Source organism: Chenopodium quinoa, unplaced genomic scaffold, assembly GCF_001683475.1.
Source record: "Chenopodium quinoa cultivar QQ74 unplaced genomic scaffold, ASM168347v1, whole genome shotgun sequence".
NCBI lineage: Eukaryota > Viridiplantae > Streptophyta > Magnoliopsida > Caryophyllales > Amaranthaceae > Chenopodium > Chenopodium quinoa.
Genome location: NW_018742206.1, coordinates 233,799 through 254,789, shown reverse-complemented (window position 1 = coordinate 254,789; position 20,991 = coordinate 233,799). Strand labels below are relative to the sequence as shown.

At 33.4% G+C, this 20,991-nt stretch overlaps 4 protein-coding genes across 4 annotated transcripts; 2 read left to right on the top strand and 2 right to left on the bottom strand.

Moving 5' to 3' along the window:
- Positions 1 to 1,569: 1,569 nt before the first annotated feature.
- LOC110733278 lies at positions 1,570 to 2,852 on the top strand. The gene is made up of 2 exons (XM_021913294.1): positions 1,570 to 2,620; positions 2,712 to 2,852. The coding sequence occupies exons 1-2, from the start codon at positions 1,688 to 1,690 to the stop codon at positions 2,742 to 2,744; spliced, it is 966 nt and encodes a 321-aa protein (XP_021768986.1). The 5' UTR covers positions 1,570 to 1,687; the 3' UTR covers positions 2,745 to 2,852.
- A 123-nt stretch (positions 2,853 to 2,975) lies between these two features.
- On the bottom strand, positions 2,976 to 3,740 carry LOC110733267. The gene is made up of 2 exons (XM_021913287.1): positions 3,443 to 3,740; positions 2,976 to 3,352 (listed from the first exon to the last, which is right to left on the bottom strand). The coding sequence occupies exons 1-2, from the start codon at positions 3,575 to 3,577 to the stop codon at positions 3,104 to 3,106; spliced, it is 384 nt and encodes a 127-aa protein (XP_021768979.1). The 5' UTR covers positions 3,578 to 3,740; the 3' UTR covers positions 2,976 to 3,103.
- A 3,551-nt stretch (positions 3,741 to 7,291) lies between these two features.
- LOC110733257 lies at positions 7,292 to 9,597 on the top strand. Its single transcript, XM_021913276.1, has 2 exons — positions 7,292 to 8,080; positions 9,007 to 9,597. The coding sequence occupies exons 1-2, from the start codon at positions 7,412 to 7,414 to the stop codon at positions 9,328 to 9,330; spliced, it is 993 nt and encodes a 330-aa protein (XP_021768968.1). The 5' UTR covers positions 7,292 to 7,411; the 3' UTR covers positions 9,331 to 9,597.
- A 2,438-nt stretch (positions 9,598 to 12,035) lies between these two features.
- Positions 12,036 to 15,480, bottom strand: LOC110733178 (protein FAR-RED IMPAIRED RESPONSE 1-like). The gene is made up of 6 exons (XM_021913191.1): positions 14,568 to 15,480; positions 14,077 to 14,500; positions 13,071 to 13,974; positions 12,541 to 12,729; positions 12,253 to 12,441; positions 12,036 to 12,158 (listed from the first exon to the last, which is right to left on the bottom strand). Exons 1-6 carry the CDS (start codon positions 15,478 to 15,480, stop codon positions 12,036 to 12,038), a joined length of 2,742 nt encoding a protein of 913 aa, XP_021768883.1.
- Between the last annotated feature and the right edge of the window lie 5,511 nt (positions 15,481 to 20,991).

Genomic DNA, 20,991 nt, shown 5'->3' with positions numbered 1-20,991 from the left:
AATTTAAATAAATATAATCAAGAAACATAATAATCATCATATTAACCATGACATTACTTATAAAAATTAATAGTATGGATCATAATTAAAATAATCACGACAATCATGTTAAAATTAAAGCATAATAATAGCAAGATCCTAGGCATGATACTAAAAAGATTAATAACAAACCCTAGCATGTCACTAAACAATAAAGATCAAAGTTTTAACCCTAAAACGATACTAACATGCTGTTAGAAAAGATAAAGGAAGCATCCTTTTAATCATATATTTGATATTAGAAATAACCCTAAAGATGTTACTAGGTGTGTCTAGTGCTAATGTATGAGGAATTGTGTTTGTAAAAGGGTAGGCTAGAAAGCGACAATCACGAAATTCTTGGTGAGAGTTGGTGAGAATTGATGAGAAGATTTGAGAATTGATGATCGAAAACGGAGGTTTTAGGAGGCTATTTATTGAGAAAATCAGTCGGATATGATAAAACAACGAATCAGAAGGAATATAGTGGCCCTGCGACTTGTGTTATTTTGTTTTGCTACTTGTGTTTGCGGCCATGTCTTTTTCTTATGGTGGCCCTGCGACAATCTATTTTTGAATTTGTCCTTAATGGTGAGCAGTCAAGTTTGTATAAGCAGGTTTGATCAAGTGATCGTAGCTAAAGGGAGCTAAAGTGATCGATTAGTATGCTATAACGTTTTGTAAAGTTGTAAATAACTCACCTAGATTATTGGGTTGTATTTATTGGGATTTTTGTAAGCCTTAACGCTCGCTGGGTTGTTGAGTGTGGCGGTAATACCTCCGATTTAGGAGTATGCTTCCGCAATTTTATTTAAAGGTTGTTTATTTTTCCTTTAATTCTTATTTATTTTCAGTTAGTAAATCGGGGGTGTTACAACACTGTCTATCGGGTTTGATTTATATGTAGAAATATACTCGCCCAATTAATCTACTAAGTGTTAATCTAATGTAATCCACGTGCATTTTTAATAAGATGTACGTTCTTTTATTGGCTGAAAGCTACATTGCATACATATAATTACATTGTATATCTCCGATCATGTTTTGTCTCCACCCTTAACCACTTCTACTTTTGTTTATTTTCTATCTTCTAAAGTTGTTAATTCTCAAAATTTTTTGAATCGACCCTTAATATTTCCTCCATTATTTTACTACTCTATCCACCCAAGTTACCTTGAATTATGTTAAAGTGAATTAATCGCCTCATAAAACCCAATAGCACTTACTTTATCTTGATTTATTAATATCTCTACGATTTACAAATAATTTGACTTGATATTTTTAGAACTTCTCATATCTTATAAGACCTATTTAATTGACATTAGTGTCCCTTTTAAGTCGCACGTGCAGTCTAACCCTTTTAGTATATATTTCTTAGCGCACTCATTTACTAATTACATCTCTTTTTTCTTATAACAACAAGATTTACCTTATTATTGAGATATGTCGACATGTATTGGATTGAGGGGTGTCTTGTGTGGTTAGTAATGATAGCAAAGTGCCAACTACTACCCTAATCTTAAATGATTTTGTTTGGCGATGGCAAATTTTTCAACTTCTATATATAACGCATGGAAAGCTCCTTTATCATGAAAAAAGACTTTTCATCTTGAATTCCTTTTTATCATCATCCTACACGAAAAAACAAAACCATTTCTCAGAAGCTAACATGCCTCGTCGTGCCATTACCAAATGCTTCAGTCCCGCGTTGTTGTGTTTCGATCCTCCTATGGGAAATATTCATGAGTTGGACTTCACACAATATGAGTATTTGTTTGTCGATGATGACGGTGAAATTTTAGCTACATTATCACATGAAACTATAGCTGCCCTTATACTCCTCCCTAAAAGTCGTAACAATGACTTTTTCACCACACTCCAAATGCGTCCAGTCGGATCTAATAATCCGCCTAAACCTGCCCATTTTCCTAATATTTTTGACACTTACCCAGTTCGTGATGAATTTCAGGTTTACCTGAAATGGTGTTTGGGTACCTTACCTCCATCAACCTACAATCCTCATAAAATAGAAAATGCAATGCATGTTTTGGATCCTAGACCTCAATTGAACTTTGACTGCCCTACATGGGAACTAGACCATGTGTCTATCCGGGTGTGTGTAGGGGCGTACACAGACTCTTTTCAGGTCTTTAAGGTTCCCACATTTCCTCATATCCTTTATTTAAGGGTTATGAATGTAGCCTTTCGTGAAAACGTACCTGGGTATCATAATGTGGATTTTACTCCATTTACAGCCAAGGAGGCTGAATATGTCATTTCGGGCCATTACTCCCCCATCCCTGCAGAGTCTCGTGTCTGTTGTTGGAAAGTTAGAGGCATAGGTAGACCTTCACTCATTGAAAACTTTATTGCAATGCATAGGATTCATAAGCCAACTGTCGTTGTTTTATTAGAGACTAGACATGGCTATGAAACAATTCGAATGCTTGTTAAAGAACTTCCTGGTAATTATTGTTTTGGGTATTCGGCTCCAAAAAATGGTCTTTGTGGTGGTACAGTTTATTTATGGAATGATAATGTGGTCACTACTGAGCCAAAGCGATGCTATTCCTCATCCACCGTCGCAAATGTTTACTTTAAGGTTTTTTTTACTAAATTTTATATAAGTCCCTAATTTCATATTATTAGGATTTTAATGTCATTACTAACCCTTGTTTTTAATCAATGCACAGGGTCATCCCGGATCAAGGAGATGTTTGTTTTAATCGGCAGTTGGTGGGCTCTTGCTTTTCTACCATATTTTCATTTCCTTGTTGTTATTTGCAATTTTATGAATTTCGTCTAGTACTTGTAACCCAACTCTGCATGCGTGCATGACCTTCTCTATCAGAATTAATAAAAAAAATTCTGGTTTGATTGTTAACCTTTTTGTGAAATAATTGGTAAAATGATACTACAACAAACCATTTATTTAAACGAAATAGCAAACACTCTCAATACATATGATAATTAAACAACACATTAGCTTGATACAGATGACACAATAGATAATACTGTTAGTGCTACCACTACAACCATTTAACCTTTGCGATCTTCAAATTTGAGTTGCAACCCAAGCCGCTATCTATGAACAAATCATAATGAAGGTTAGGATGTTGTTCCTCCTGATGAGTGACATGTTTTTTTCACATAAGTTTGCATTAACCGCGGATGATTTGATTAATTCGGACTTAAGAGCATGGTTCTCCTCAATTAATTCCACGTTACGGGATATGGTTTTTTGCAAATTACTTTGCAAATCATACATAGTATTGTTGTAGGGAAAAGCATCACTAGATTCCCATTTAAAAAATCCACAATCTTTAGTCCTATCCTGTATTAAAATGAACGAAATTATCAACAAGGTAGTTCAATTTGTATTTACTGTAAATCAATTACACATAAACTTTATTAACAAATATACCTGCCAATATGGACAGCCGAGAAACGACCTTCCCGCGTTGATACCTTTTCTAACCACTGAAACCTTTGCTGGAATTCCATGTCTACACTCTACTTGTTGAGTGCTACTTCCAGTTGATAAGGAAGGAGACGCCATAGCTTAATCACTTTGTTTCACTAGAATTCCTTTTGTGATTGGATGTAATGTAGTGTTACGATATTCTTAAACCCCTTTACCTTCTTATATTGCTCATGTTCCACTCAACACATGTTAGTTGTTTCATGTTTAAAAAAAAAAAAATTGTGATAACACAATAAATATTACCATGCTTATTCGTAGGTGTCACTAAAATTGATTTCAGAGGTTGGCATTTCCAACTACCTATTTGACTAATTTTCTCAACAATGGTGGACTTTATCTTATTTTTTATCTTTTGTACTTGCACTAGATATTATTCAATTGAAAAATCGATCGAATCCGATCCGAATTGATACGTACATAATAATATATTGTGAATTATTTCCGTATATAAATTTGAAAATAAAATTTATAACTAGTTTAAGGAAAATAATCTTGAATCTACAATGAAAACAACCAAATAACATATCAACATTTTTAAGAAACTTAAAAAAAAACATATAAAATAACACTTAACAGGGAAAAAAAATTAACAATCTTGAATCTGCAATTTAATCAATCAAATAACTTTATCTTTTAATTAAAAAAAATTAAAAAACAAACAAATGTCATATCAGCATATTTAAGAAAATTGAAAAAACCTAAAAAAAATAAAATACGAACGCATCCTAGTAATCATCGAACTAGGGACCTTCCATGCGTCCATTGTTTATTTAACCAACTAAGCTCGGCGCCGAATATTGTATATATTTGTTTTGAACTTAATATATCATGTTAAAATAGCACATGTCACCTTTTAATTTGTTAAATGAAAAATTAAAAAAATGGATATCATGTTAAAATATCACATGTCATCTTTTAATAGGTTAAATAAAAAATTAAAAAAATGGAGGTGACAATATTGTAATGTAAATAACTTAAGTACATATTCTAGGGAAAAGAAAGCATTTGTGCTTCAAGTAAGTGCGAGTACTCCAATATTGTAAATGACGACATCGAAATCCAACCAAGCTGTAATGGGACCACCTTAATTACAGGAAACCTACCCCATAAATACACCTGCAACGATATCCTTCACTTGAAAAAATATATCTATATCTACGTTATTTATTTTTCTACAAACATAGAGTTTGAAGGAATATAGAGATATATAAACTCTGCAAATAAAATCTATCATGTATTGGTAGGGACCATTCTCCTTTTTTTGTGAGTATCCAGAACTAATAGATATATTGATGCAACCCCATTATTTCAATATGTCTTAGATAGTGATAGTCCAATAAAGATTTTTGGTGGTAACTTACTCATATTGATTGAGCATCATTCTTGGCAATCAATATGCACATATGGCGTATGTTCTTAAGTTTGTAAAAAAATTATTTTATACTGCATTTGGCTATTGTAAAAGAATATAGTCCTAATTTTGTAATAATTACCAATACATAATATGAGGTTTGTTATTAGACGTAGTTTGTTATTTAACCAAATATGAATTTGTCACCTTCATCATTTTGCGTGTCCGGTGAATAAGGGACAAGGTAGATCTCATACTCGTCAAAACGTCACATAAAATTAAAATTGAAGGTAGATACCATTAATTTCTACATCCTTTTTTCATATAAAAAAAATCATATGCTTATAATAACTTTTAAAACAAGATCATATCATGATTTTTGTTAAGTACTCGTAATGCAAAACAATATTTGAGTGAATAATGTTCTAGAAATTTGTTCAATGAAAAAACTTATAGCACTTGACTTTTGGGTGTAAATAAAAGATAGTAGAAAACCATCCTATCAAAGTAATAAAAAATTAAATATTGCAGCTTTGGGTAAATACGGGTAATAAATTCATTGTAGGAGTTGAGCTTCTAATAAATTCTAGATAACCATCAAATCATAATTTAGAGATGGTACATAAAATCTATGATTTTAATTTTAGTAAAACCATATCTTTTAACAGCTGGAAGTACCTCCACAAACTAAATTAGGGGTGTGCATGATGAATATTTTTATTTTGCGCTCAATAGATAGGATTTTTCTTTTGGTTTTCGGAGCAAAAGTAGTCATAATTTGATCCAATCCGATATATTAGTGAAGTGCTATTTTTCCTTACGATTTGATACTAGCTTCTTTCTTAGACTAATCGTACAACAATCTAGGTTGTTCGAGTCGGATAGTTGAATCGAAAATACGATACTTTAGGCCTTGTTTGGCTATGTTATCAACTAATATGATATTGATATGTTGTTTTAAAAACAAAGAATTAAGAAAATATAACAACAAATAATAATTAACATATTTTTGTGGTAAGTTTACAAACTTGTAATGATTTTTATAAGGTATTATGTCTCCATTCATAGCATGTAATACACAGATTAGAGAGAGAAATAAAAAACCAAAAAAAAAAATTAAATTCCACAGATATGCCTTAATAATCCTTAATTTATGTAAATGCTTGTTTCTTTTACGGAAAAAAGTAACCCTTAACTAATACGATTAGAATAGTCAAGATTAATACGAGTACAAAAATTCCAACATCAATTCAATAATATCCCAATGCAAAGTCTAGGATATAACTTAATTGTGGTATTAACGTTGTTAGAGGATATGTGTTAATTAAATAAATCGAATGTTAACCATGTTAAAGTCTTCAGATAATTTTTTTGTTTAGATGTATGTTAAAACCAATTAAATCTTCATCCACAAACGTTAGTAATCCAAATTATAAACTAGCAAACTTTAATAGCTTGGCTAAACTTGTGCGGAGGATCTTTAATCCCTCAACATCTCCTACTTAACTCCCTGACATCTTTAACTTTGTATTAATAGTAGCGCCGCGTATAAACAGTTCTCTGAGGCAAGTAATTATTATAGTTGAAACTTATAGATAACTGCTTTCAAAGCGCCACATACGGATTTCATTTTGATTTCCTTCGCCCAAAAGTTTGTAGCTTATGGTGAATGCTTAGCTCAAATTGCGGACCTCTGGACAATTGACATATAATAAAATCACATATACAAGCAACATTAGTCAGATGTGATATATACGGGCTCTTATAAATCAATTTTTTTAAAGCAAAACATTTTTTTTGGATAAAATGATGTAATTGAAAAATATAATTACAATTCCACAACTAAATATAGTAAAATGAGGCCAAATGGTAAGATATATAATTGTGCTTGCTTATTTTATTCGTGTCGAGAGTTTTTTTTTAAAAAAATTTTATAAATGCCACGTCTGATCTTTTACGTACTATTATTTAAACAATGTAATTAATCATTACATTAAAAGTGAGTTAAAGTAATAAAGCGACAGGACTTGATACAATTTACATAGTTTTTATGATCTGGATTAATTCCTTAGTAACGAAAATCAATCTAAATCAAACATAATGGTTTTTAAAAACGTAGAAGGTAAAAATTAAGCATTATTGGAAATTTAAGAGGATTGTCGGTCACATTTTAAAATTTTAAAGAAAATAATTAAGGAATAATGGGTTTTTTGTGAATCCCAATTTTATAATTTGTATAAAAATAAGTAGGGAATATATGTTCATTCCATTTTTATAGTCTTTCATACCTTGTATTATTATTTTCTCATAATTTGTTGACTCCGTCAACGGCAAAATTATTCACCCGGTCATTGTCTAATACTTTCAAGTTAAGCTACTTAACAATGTTTTAAAAAAATAGGGTCAAAATTGCACAACCATTTAAATCAATTGTGCACACTCAATGTCACTCATGTCATGCACTCCTAGGGTTTTATTTCTATATAAAGCGATCAAAATTCACCTAATTTCATCACACAAATCTCAACTTTCCTTCTCCACAAAGAACAAATTTTAAAATGACCCCGAAGAGAAACAATTACTTTCCTCCCCCCTTCCCTGGTGGCTACCTTGCCTTTCCTGTGAGGAGGCCAAGAAGTGGTAGGCATTTCCCCCCACCAAGGGGAACCATTCGAGCTCTTGCCATGCTTGCTGAAGCCGCATCCGTGAGAACTACAAGATCTCCTACCCCTGCTAGGAATGAAAACCAATATCAAGTCGTTAGAAACGACGTTGTAAGAGTTTCAGAAGTTGTGAATCCTGATCTCAACTTACCTCCAGAAGAGGAAGATGAGAATCCCCCGGAACCTGTTCAGTCATTGCCGCCAAACGAAGGGCACCATCACCGCCAACTACTGCATCCTTTACCAGTCCTTCCGAATGGTGGTGTGCCGGAAGTTTATTATGCTCTCCCCCGAGTGAATGGTCGAGGGTTCCCTTTCAACTTCGTGGAGGGAGATCCACTGTACACCATCAGGGTACGTAGCACAAATCTACATGATGTTGGTATTCGCTATTCTCTTCGTGCAACAGAATCCATGTATCATATATTCCAAGATTATTCTCAAAGAGTGGACCTCGAATCGGGGGAGATTGTTATTAAGCGGTACAACAATGTTGTTTCTCGCTTTGAAACCGCGTTTTCAGCTGGACTCCAAGACGGAGACACCCTCTCCGTAGAACCTCAGGTATATATACTATATATCCCTTACATATTAATTTTAATTGGTAGATAACGAGTAATATTATAAAGTGCAGTTGAGTAGATGGAAAATTGTTGTTAATTCATTTAAATGATAATTTCCGTTGCAGTTACTCCTACAAATAGAAACAAAATTCGTTTAAATAAACATACGAATTCCGCATGTGATGTACAACATTATATTTCTATACATAAATTGAAATAAACGTGATAGTATTGCAAGTATATAACTTGGTTTTGATGTTGTAGTGATTTTATTGGTCAACAATTCTTATGAAAATCCTTGTTAATAAATGGATTAGATGAAATCATGAGTATTCAGAAATTAATGAAACATAAATAAAAAACTTACATTCATCTATTTTTCCAATTAACGTTTGAACGAAATGCTTATTAATAATGCTTAGAAAACAGATGTTTTTTTTTTTAATAAATCCATATATATGTTACAAAAGGGTGATGTAATAATTTCTTTCAAAAAAAGGGTGTTGTGATAATTATGTTTGACTAGAATAAAATAACGAATTATTTCAATGATATTGTTTAAAGCATTTAATGAGATAATGGTCATGGTTTCTTTACATTTGTGAAAGATAAAACTTATATGTTGAATAAAACAGGGTCTAGTCAACTAAGGGTTGCATACAAGTATAAACATTTAGTGTGTCATATAATGAAGTAGACATGTAAGTGATTTAACTTATGTATTTCGAAGTATAATAAAAAAGGAACAAAAAAGATTTATCTACTTAAATATAAAAAATAATAAACGATGTAATATTGTTCATGATTAATATCTATCTACGAGTATATAATCATGGAATATGAGTGACTAAGCGATGGTGTTTCGATGTTGAATAAGCAGAAATGTTCTAATAACAGAGTTAATAAGATGTGATAACTGTGTTGTAGGAGAATGGTAACAATGTTGACACCCGGTTTAAGGAATTCATGATACAAGACTTGGGTTCAATTCCTAAAGAGCTTAAAGTTAGGGCAGTCCCTAATGATACACTGTATGGTGTGTGCCAACTCTGGGCAAATCGAAACAATATCCATCCTCGTAAAATTATTACTTTTTATGATAATGGAGTTGTCACTTCTCTCGACACCGTCGCTGAAGCCGGAATCAAGAATCAAGGCCGCCTATACTTATTGTCAAATGACTGGAGGAACCCCTGGTTGATTTTAATCAATGCTGAAAAATGGTGTAGGCATCTAGTGCTATTAAAATAATAGTTTTACTTATGGTGTGTTAAGCTAAGCAATATGTGGTTTTGCGACTAGTATTTAGTCTAATCTCTCGAGCTGCATTATGAATTTTTCTCCACCCCTCACCAACCCACTAGTGTTATGTAGGCGAGAGTATACGTTAGTATTTAAGTGTGACTATAATGTAGTAGCTTGTTATTGCATTCTTAGAGGAACTTGTTATGTATTAAGGGTATGTACTCGATGTTATTAACTTGGTAATGTACTTCATCTTAGTTTGTGGGACTAGATATAAATGAGTCAAATGTTTAATTACATTATGATTAATCAATGGTGTTTTTAACTTAAACCAAATTGAATTTTGTGATGCCAATTACAAATAAAGTAACAATACTAGAAGTTATATAAAGTTATTTTCTCACAAAAATATAAGTAGTTATATAGGGGTGACAAATAAATCAATAGACAAATTATTATGCGTGTGCACATCATTCGTATGAAATCCGAATTCCAATCCAATCAAAACCTAATTATTAAGTCGGAGCAAATCTTAAACTCAATTCGTTTGTAAAATATTTGACACATGGCTCTAACAGTTACTTCTACATAAACTATGTTAGTGGGACTATCTAATAATTAATTAATGAGGTGATGTTAAATTATTGAAATTAATAATGATTTAGATGATTTTAATAATAGTACATATCTATTTTAATAATCGTTTTAGACGCGATTTTTTATTGTATTATAATTTAGATATTCTGATCGAACCCAAGTAATTAAATTAAAATTCGGATTGGATTGGGAGGCATAAACAAATCATATCGGTTTGGAGAATTAGTAAACCATATTATATTTCGGATTATAGCTGATATGTGCTGCATCCAAGTCTATCTTGGTACTTTGATCGACTACAAATTATTACAATATCCCTGATTGATAAGCTGCCTATACGTACCAATCTTAGCACTTCTGACGATTGTTCGAACATATAATCCCATTTCACATTTATTTAAAATGAAATGAAAAATGTACAACAATAGCCGAAAAGAGGTTCAAAAAGGGTTGAGATTGTCAATTTAAACTTATTTTTTACTGGTGAAATTAGCGAAAAACATAGTTGATCCAATTCATGCTCATGTTATAGATGTTGCTGGCTACCCAATGGTTTTTGACCAATAGATCCTGAGGAAGAGGATTTAAGGGAACTGCCTGGGTAAATTGTTCTTTTACTTTTGTTCTGGGCATGACAGTAATGTTATTGCAGCCCAACCACTTTCATGAGTCCTAAGGGCCTATATAAAAAGGTGACCAAAGAAGTTAAGCAGGCATTCCTTTCTCAAAATAACAAAGTTTTGTAAGTAATTAGTTGAGCTTGGGGAAAACTTCATGGAAGGTTCATCCTACAACAGTGTTGAAAGAACTACCTATGTGAAGTCCAATGTTTTCGTTGGACCAAGAGATCGGTTGACGACTCCTGTGTTCACTGGATACGATCCAATTAGAGCTTGGGGTTCTAGGCAAACGTCATTGGACTTTGACGAAATCCTGAGGGAACGTGAGGAAGAAGAGTATGAGATAGGTGAATCAGAAATTGGAGAAGGGGAGGAGGAACATGGGGATATGATTTCACTAAGAAACCTATTGTTGCTCCTTCCATATTTATCTCCAACAACTGATTTGCCGATTTGTAGTATGGATGAACGTGACTGGGAATTGAAGATGTCTCCAAATTTAGAGGGACCAAAAACAAATTGGAAATGGGTCGCTTCATACAAGAGTATGTGGTCAAGTGTCACTAGGAAACTAAAGAAAGTGCGTGTTGGTATGGGGTGGATGTTTAACCCTTGGTTGAAGAGGTCTCATAAGTGGAAGGAGTTGGAACATGTTGCCGAAGACGAAGACGGCGTTGCTAAATGCAAAAATACTGGTGGACATGGTCATAAGGCAAATGGTTTGGGTTTCCGCGTATGTTTCAAGGCTTGATATCGCGTCTCTCATTAAAAAAAATGTAAGCTATCTAAAGTCTTTAAAGTCGCACCTATTAAACATATTAGCATCATGTATGCGTTTGAAAAATAGTGCTTTATTCTATATGTGAAAATTAGCGTAGTATTTTTTTAGCATTGTATTAAGGTTCTATGGGCTAAACTATCTTCAATTTGTGTGGTTTATTTATGAAAATCAAGTTTGTGATTTAATTTTTTTTTTGTTATCAGATTTAACTAATGGTATTTTCTATTACGTTAATTATGTTTAAATGGTTGTGTACGCTTGGGAACAGCTGCGTTCCTGGTTAATTGGACATACAATTCAACAATATTAATTAGGATTTTTAGCATTTTGGGCGGTGACGCAAAATATGAACTTCCTTTAGAACAAGATCATATCCATATAACACAAACAGATGAATTGGTCTGTCATGCTATTTCATTTTACGCCCTGGTCTGTTGTGGTGGACTAACTGGATTGGGCCCAATGCAATGCAATGCAATGCGTTAAATAGGTTTACAGTCAAGCAATTGTAACACATAAACAACCAATTTGAGTTTTACAGCCAGTTCATTTGATTACATAAATTAAACCAAAGAGTAGAGTCTATACATAGGCTTGAGATAAACAGCGTAAAGAAGTTAAAGGTGATTACAATAAGCATTAGCGCAACAACGTAAAGAGATTAAAGGTGCATTACATAAATTCAAAGTCGTAACACTGTTGTCTGTGGTCGCTTAAGAACGCTTGCTACTCCTTCCTTTTGGCCTCCCTCTGCCCTTATTCGATGGCACCGGGTCTTTAGTTAGGGAGACCGTATAATTAATCTCATTCGCTGACGAACAACTAGCATTTGGCACCTGTATTGTAAAATATTAATGTACATATTTGTTTTAAATTGTGAGGTTTTGTATGAAATGTTTTTGCTAATAATGACAAATAATCACAAACTACCTGTCCATTGTTGTGTCTAGCCTTTTTGTATCCCATACTAGCTAGGCCCTTGTTACATGATCCTTTTGGCCTCCCTCGGCCTCTCTTATTAGGCACCGGGTGTAAAGGAGCAGTGCTAGGTAAGAATGTATCAGGATTTGGATTATGCACCGTAGAAGTAGTCCTATTCTGAGACGAGCATCCAGCGTTCTGCACATGTAATCCAAAATAGTTTGAAAAATGTTGTTATAAATTGTGATGTTATGTAAGAAAATTTAATGCTAAAAATAAAAAATGATCACAAACTACCTGTCCAAAGTTGTTGCTAGCCTTTTTGTAACCACTACTTGGTAGGCCCTTGTTACGCGATCCTTTCGGCCTCCCTCTGCCTCTCTTATTAGGAACCGGTTTTATAGGAGCAATGTTAGGTAAAAATATATTATGAAGTGGATTATGCATCATGTAAGTAGTCCCATTCTCAGTCGAGGATCCAGCATTCTGCACATGTATTCGAAAATATTTAGGAAAAAATTGTTGTACATTGTGAGTTATGTATGAAAATTAAAAACAAAATAATCTAAAACTACCTGTCAATTGTAGTTGTTAGCCTTTTTGTATCCAATCTCAGCTAGTCCCTTGTTACGCGATCCTTTTGGCCTCCCTCTGCCTCTCTTTTTAGTCACCGGGTCTTTAGGAAAGACTAGGTTAGGATTTGAAGTATGCACTGTAGAATTAGTCCCATTCTCATCCGACCGCGTATGCTCAATATTGGCGGCACAATCGCCCGGTATTGTATTAGGGCCCGTTTGGTCCCTCTTGCGCTTACTACAGGCGCTAACCTTGGATTGAAGTTGATCTAGTGTTGTGAGAACGTTCTTAACCATACCATCATCCACCATTGCAGCCTCCTCGCAGCTTTGCTCAAATGCATTCATCATCATGTTATACCTTTTCCACACCCCAACCTTTGAAGGATTATGGTAGGAAGCCTTAACTCTTGTGTGCTTCCTCAACAAGTCTTTTTGCCAGCGTTTTAGAACATACCTTTCTGGAATGTCAACAACTTGATTAAGGTCAAGAATACGAATGATGTGCCTGCAAATTATCCCGTCAGTTTCAAATTTTCGGCAATCACAGCAAACTACTTTCGTTTCAGTATGGAACGTAGCCGAATAAAACCTCCTCCTATCTGTGAGAACAGCCTCACTCTTTCCCTCTGGAACAATCCAAACCCGACCTTCGATCAGATACTGAACTAGGGTCTCAGAGAGTATATTCTCTTCACGAGGGTAGCAATACATTAATCTGCGACACTCTATTCGGACTTCTTGGAACTTTGTGTCTGTATATATTTTTTGGAATAACTTTTCAACCGCAAAACCGGTGACTAGTCTTCTAATGTACTTTCCACATTTAGCATCAGCATCAGTCTCATCATCAATTCGCTTCTCCATTGCTTTGTCGTATTTCTGTGGAAACTCAAAAAGCTTTGTTTTTCGATTCAGAAATCCATCAAAAAAGCTGTTGATGCTCTCTACCCGTTGTGTTGTCTTCATATCAGCCCAGAAAAAGTCCCTCATAAAGGCCGGTACCCACATATGTCGTTCCTTGTACAATATTTGTAGCCACTCATTGGTTTCCAATTTGTATTTAACAACAAATTCACTCCATCTATTCTCAAAGTCCTGAATGGTAAAGCTTTCATATATCAAATACTTTAGCTTGCTTTTAAAATCTTGATACCTGCAATAAAAAACACATAATTCAACCATGAATACACATACATTTATTAGTAATAAACACTATATTAACCAATTTAATCTACTATGTTAGATCAACAATTACCCATCACATTTCCCTAGCTTTTCCGGAAGTTTTCTCATTATGTGCCATATGCACCAACGGTGTCTCGTTGTTGGCATGACCTCCTCCAGTGGTTGCCTCATCGCAGCTGCCTGATCAGTCAAAATTGCTTTTGGAGCATTTTCATTCATATAATGTAGCCATTGCTGAAATACCCATCGGAAAGTATCACAGTCTTCGTGTGATACTAAAGCACAACCAAGCAGAATTGATTGACCATGGTGATTAACACCTACAAAATTGGCAAACGGGAGATCATAGTTGTTTGTCAGATACGTTGCATCAAAACATATAACATCACCAAACTCTTCATAGGAAGCCCGACTCCGAGCATCCACCCAAAGAACGTCCTTTAACCGTCCCTCAGCATCTAACCGATGTGCATAGTAAAAATTCTGATTCCCGCCTTGCATTTGTTGAAAAAAATTTCATTATTGCAACTGAGTCTCCTCCCTCCATTTCCAGCTTCCTACGCTTGTAGACCTCATGCTCAAGGTCCTTTACTGTGTACGATAGAGGGTCAGAGCCAGCCAGCTCCGTGCCCATACACCCATGAATTTGCTTCACAGGAACCCCTTTGTCAAAATAGTTATATAGCGTCTTCCTGTCTCTTGTATTAAAGTGTTTCATTCGATACTCTTTGACAAGACAAGTATCGGAAGGAATAGGAGCGTGGCCTGTATGCTCCAACTGCACTCTCCTAATTACCCATTGACCTTCCCGATTAATACTAGCATAAATATTATCTTGACACTCACATTTCTTCGACCTTCGTTTACTACGACTAAGCTCATCATCCCCCACAACTCCACCAATGACTCCACCTGAACCACTCGCCTCCATAGCTTTTGCTCTCTTTTTGGCTTCTCGTTGCGCCCTCATATCAGGTCTGCCATAACACTCACACCTCCATGTCATAGATATCCGATCCCTCACCTCACCCTTGGAATAGACACCTTGCACCCTACTTACTCCAAATCCCTTTTGCTCAGCATACTCCATATAATATTCTTCGACCTCTTCCCATTTCCTAAATATCATCCCAATCTTTGGTTCTTCCAAATAACTAACTACACAGTCATGATTACTTTCTACTACTATTTGTACTGACTCAAATGTTTTGGTTGGTGATACGTATTGCATCCCATCATCATTGACTTCATTGGGTTGTGTTATCTCACCATCGACAGAAGGAACCAACACACGACAGTTATCTTGATACTCGATCAAATCATCCTCCTGAACCAAACCCCTACGACCCCGAACACCACTACCCTTATCTTGGACTCCTACTTCATTGCCACCACCAATAGGAGGAGATTGTACACAATTCTCCATGTAACCAATTACTTGTATATTTCTGCACCTACAATGAATCACAACCATTTATATAAAACACACATGCTTGTTAGATTTTAGCAAAATACAAATGAAAGAATGGCATAGCACTAAACAAGCAAATACTACATCAATAATCACAATTTCAAACCAAAGTACTAACCCTCGTCCATAGTATATATGGTCCAATTTAATAATTGAGTATATCAACATAATAATCTTGTTCAAAGTCACTGAATATTAGACACTGGCATGATTACTTAATATACTTGTTTATTAAAATTATTTAATAAAAAATTAAACTAGAATTATCCATATGATATTGCAACTTGTAAATAAGAGCTTTACCCTCCAGACCCTACAACATTATACGTCTAACTCTATAAGTAAGAAGTTAATTCAAGCAAGCACTTAAAATGAAGACACGAATGGCATCCACGAAAATGAAATTCATCGTATCGATTCACTTCAGATAATAACACTAATTTGCATTGAAACTTCCCAACATCATCAGCATACAATAATGGCTACCACATAATCTACACGTTGATATGGCAGTCTCTACCCAAATAATCTTTTACTCCATAAATTTTAAGACACCTTTCACCCGAATAAAAACTAGCTATTTATTTGACAAATTTCAAATAATTTGTATATTCATAATAGTAGTCAGCTCATTATAAAATTACATAAATCGAGGTGTAATTCAGCTATATCCTTGCAATGTGAGTTAAAACTGATTAACAAGTTGCACAATTCAAATTATATCCGAATATAACCTTCACTAATGCACAATTACGAACAAATGTTGTAGATCTTACCAGCAAACCCGACTACACGTTTACAAAGCCATCTTTGCGAAAATGTTCATGCCACCTTCCTCCTTAAGTATCGTTCGATCTTCTAACACCCATAGGCATTGATAATCTTTAAGCTTTCCCCCCTTTCACCCGGATTTAGGAGACAACTACTAACCATCTTACCATGTGCTAATGACTTTTAGCAATTAATGAGACGTTTCACAATGTCAACGAAAGGCAAACAACCTTTACAAAATATTTGTGACGGAGTTTTATTAAACGTTTGCACATGAGTCACCACCACCTGCCTTAGTGTCCTCCAACATCTCCATTAGACATCCTACTTGTACATGTCACTGTTTGCATTAATTACGAGCATGCCACAAGATGAACAAGCCCCGTTCATCATAAAGATGAATGGGGGCGCCCTCTTATTAATATTAATAATAATAAATATTTATTAATCATAATAATATTATTAATAATAATTATAAATAATAATATTTAATAATTCAAACTATTAAGAATTAATATTTAATAATATTATTAATTGATAATTTCTAATAATTATAACAATTCTTTCAAAAAAAGAAATAATAATAAAAATAATAATAACAATTAATAACAATTTCTTTTATAAACATTTGATATTAGAATCACAAATTGTAGAAACATTTTATGTGGGTATTAATTGTTAGTTCATTGAGTTGAATTATTTTTCAAATATTTCCAAACATTTTAAGATTTTTTTTTTAAAAAAGAGATTGTTTTTAAGTAGTACTTTGTATATTATTATTATTATTATTATTATTATTATTATTATTATTATTAGGGTAAAAAAAAATATGATTAAGACAAAATTATAAGTAAAATCATTATTACTCATTAAATCATTTTATTTTAAAATTTTTGTGAAAAAAATATAAGTAAACCATTGTTTTTTTTATCTTTCTACTATGAACATATGTTAAATATGGTACACATATATTTATGTTTTCACTCACCTAAATCGTGTGTGCACTTAATAATAATAATAATAGTAGTAGTAGTAGTAGTAGTAGTAGTAGTAGTAGTAACAACAACAACAACAACAACAACAACAACAACAACAATAACAACAACAACAACAACAACAACATTAATAATAGTATTAATATTAATGTTGAAATCTGCTCGGCTCGGCTTTGCTCTGCTATCCTGAAATCTGCTCTGCTCTACTGACCCTTGCTCTGCTCTACCCAAGAGCTCAAAAGAACAGGGCCTTAGTACAGCAAGAGCATGAGATTAGAGGTTCATGACGATCCAATTCCTGCCACAGAGTATGAAGTTTTCCATAATAAACGGAGACAAGTATTAATTTAGTCAGCTCACAATTTGTAATTGAAGATTGCAATTGTTGAATGCGAGGACCATTAGTTTGAGCAAATCTTTACTTTAGGTGATCCTAAAAAGGCTTTGCTTCTCTGAATTTTAATAAGGTTAATTTCAAATCAGGGTCTATTATGTTCGTTATCCGGGAAACATTGCGTTAATCGTCGTCCAATCAGACTTTGTGTAAGGAGGTGATGGTTCATTGATCGAGCCATCTAAAAATTTGAAATTTCGTCGAGCTTCCAACGCTGTTTGAATATAGTCCGCCCAAGATTCATAATTATCAGCACAAGGCGTGTAGGAGTGATGAAATCCCCTGGTCGATTTTGCGAACTGAGGTAATAAGGAGAATTGGGTTCAATTTTTGTAAGTGGTGGTGGTGGTGTTTCATCACCGCCAACCATGATTAAGAAGAGGAAATCATAACTTTTGTCCTGATACCATGTAAAGAGAAGAACTTTTAGCTTACTTTCATTGGCCTCATAGGCTGAATATTTATAATACATGCAGTTAGAGTCCTAAGCTTACACAAATTCGTGTACCACTAGCTTTAGGAAATAAAGATAGACATGGAAATAAATATTATCCTAGGAAATCTAAATATTCACCAAATCTTAGGATTTCACCTAAACATATCTTAATAGATTGGCCATCATCAAAATTTGTAATCCTACTTGGCGCGTTAAGAAAATTTAATCCAAAGTGGCTCTCTAAAAACTCGGAAAAAAAGTTATATATTTAGATAAAAATTCCTAATTTAAAAAATAATATATTATATTGAAGGAAATTTTGTCTAAAACTACCCATTAAATAACACTTTTTGTCTAAAACCACCCACAATAAAAATTGTTGCCTAGGACCACCCAAATTAAAATTTATGTTGTCAAATGCCACCTATCACTAGAAATTAGACCTTGATTAAATTTTCCGGCGTTGACCCTAACACGTGCCTTGATTTCATTTTTTTCCCCTTTTCTTTTTCTTCTCTTCTCTCTCCTTATTCTAAAACCCATCCTCTAAACTTCATCATTCCATGGCCTGATTCCTAACCTTTCTTCATCTTCTACTCCTCTCCCCTTTGTTTGTCTTTAATTTGTTAATCAATTTCATGTTCATTGTTTCTTTTTTGCCCCAAATTAAAGGGGTTGATTTCGTGTGGGTGACATGTTTTATCAAGGTGGGATATGAATTAGGGATAATTCAAAGGATGTTGCTGCTATTGAACAATGGGTGATAAGAATTTCAGAACTTAAGAAGTAAAAATGGAGATTGAAAAGAGAATAGGGAAGAAGAGAAAGCACCCAAAAATATTGAAGGAAAAAAAAAGGAAGGGGGATCATGTGCAAGTCATGTGCCTTAAGTCAACGCCAAAGTTTATGGTAAATGCCTGCGAAATGTTGAGTCAGGTGGTCATTGACAACAAATATTTTAATTTGGGTGGTGTTGGGCAACATATTTTTTAAGTGGGTGGTTTTTGATAAAAAAATATTTTTAACGGGTGGTTTTAGACAAAATTTCCTATATTTAATTAATTTAAACATTCGCCAATTTTGCTTTGTGGCATTTGAATTAATTAATTTGAAAAGAAATTACAAATCTCTTCTTTGATTGGCTATCATTAAAATTTATAATAAGTGTGGCGCATTAAGAAAATTTAATCTTAGGTGTCTCTCTAAAAACTCGGAAAAAAACACCCTTTTATATATACTAGTTTTGCATCCAGGCGATGTACAAATTGTTGATAAAATTTTTGGATAAACTTTTTGACTTTTGATAATGAAGGATATTTAAATTAAACATACGATATTCTATCTCTTATTTATAGAACAAAAACTTTTATTTATATCAGGGTAAAATAAACTTTATAATGGATATACACTAATTTACTACACATCCGATGTTTTTAAATGTTTGTTTTAATAGAATAGTGTATTTTTTGTAGTTTTGTTTGTAAATAGATATGTGTGTTATTATTGACTTGAAATTATTGTTATTAAACTTAAATTATTTTTACTAAAATGAAATTATTTTTACCAAACCAAAATTATTTTTACTAACTCTCTATTATTTTTTTAACTAAATTAAATATAGGAAATATACACTTTAATAATCCCAACTATTAACAATTTACTTCTAATAATCTCAACTAAGGTTTACTCCCTCCGTTTTTAAATACTTGCTCCATTTCTATTTTTTTCACTATTCATTTATCCTACTTTGACTAGTGTTTGTGATTTATACATAAGAAAAAATATAGTCGTTTGGGTACTTGTTATTAGAATCATCTCAATGAATAGATTATTAATTTTGGGGGTTGTTAAACGTCGCTCCCCTTTTATTAAGCATCGCTCGCATTTTTTTTAGGATTTTCTATTTTTACCCCTATCAAACAAATACCCACGACTCATTCCACGGCACTCAGAACTCTCATACTTCACTCTCATACTAATATACAAAGGTTACAATAATAATATACAAAGATTAATAATATACAAAGATTCTAATATATATAAAGATTACTAATATACAAAGATTAATAATATACAAAGATTACTAATATACAAAGATTACAATAATAATAATAAAATAAAAAAAAAACTAAAAAAAAAAAACCAAACATGACATCCGCCCAAAAATTTAGGATCCACCTAGGTGGATCCTAAATTTTTAGGTGGATTTTTTATTTCAAATTTTATTTTAAAAATGTACGACGACTTACATAATTCTTCGACGAAGCTTCCGGTGTCCGAACGTTGTCGTCATCCATGGTCCTATACCCGTCGTTAATGCTTAATAATTTTTTTTTTTTTAAAAAAACAGATTTTTTTGTGGTAGATCGAATGTGGTGGGGTCGGATGTGGTAGTGTCGGGATTTTTTTTACCACGTGGTAGTAAGTGGAGGGGTCGGGAATGATATTATACCATTATACACTACAACTTACACAAAGGGAAATATCGTCCTTCCATGTCAAAAAGGGAGTGTTAGTATGTAAAATGGGAGCGACGTTTAGCAGTTCACTTAATTTTCAATTGTTAGAAGTTATACCTGTTGATAAATAAAGATATTAGTGATCAAATATTAGCATCGGCATGCGTGTCCAAGAGAAATGGAGCAAGTATTTAAAAACAGAGGGAGTATTTTTTTAATAATCCTAACTATGGGGTCAGTTTGCCACTAGTAGACCCGAATAACCAGTAACTTGATAATCAAGTTAATTTTTTTTTTTAATTTTTATTTACATGTGTCGCATTTCTATTTGTCTAGAAAAAAAAGAAAAAGTAAAAAAAAAATTAAACAAAAAAGTTTAAAAGAACCCTAAAACACCAGCCCCTCCCCCTTACCCTTCCCCTTCCCCCAGTGGCACCTCCACCGCCCAATCTCGCTGGA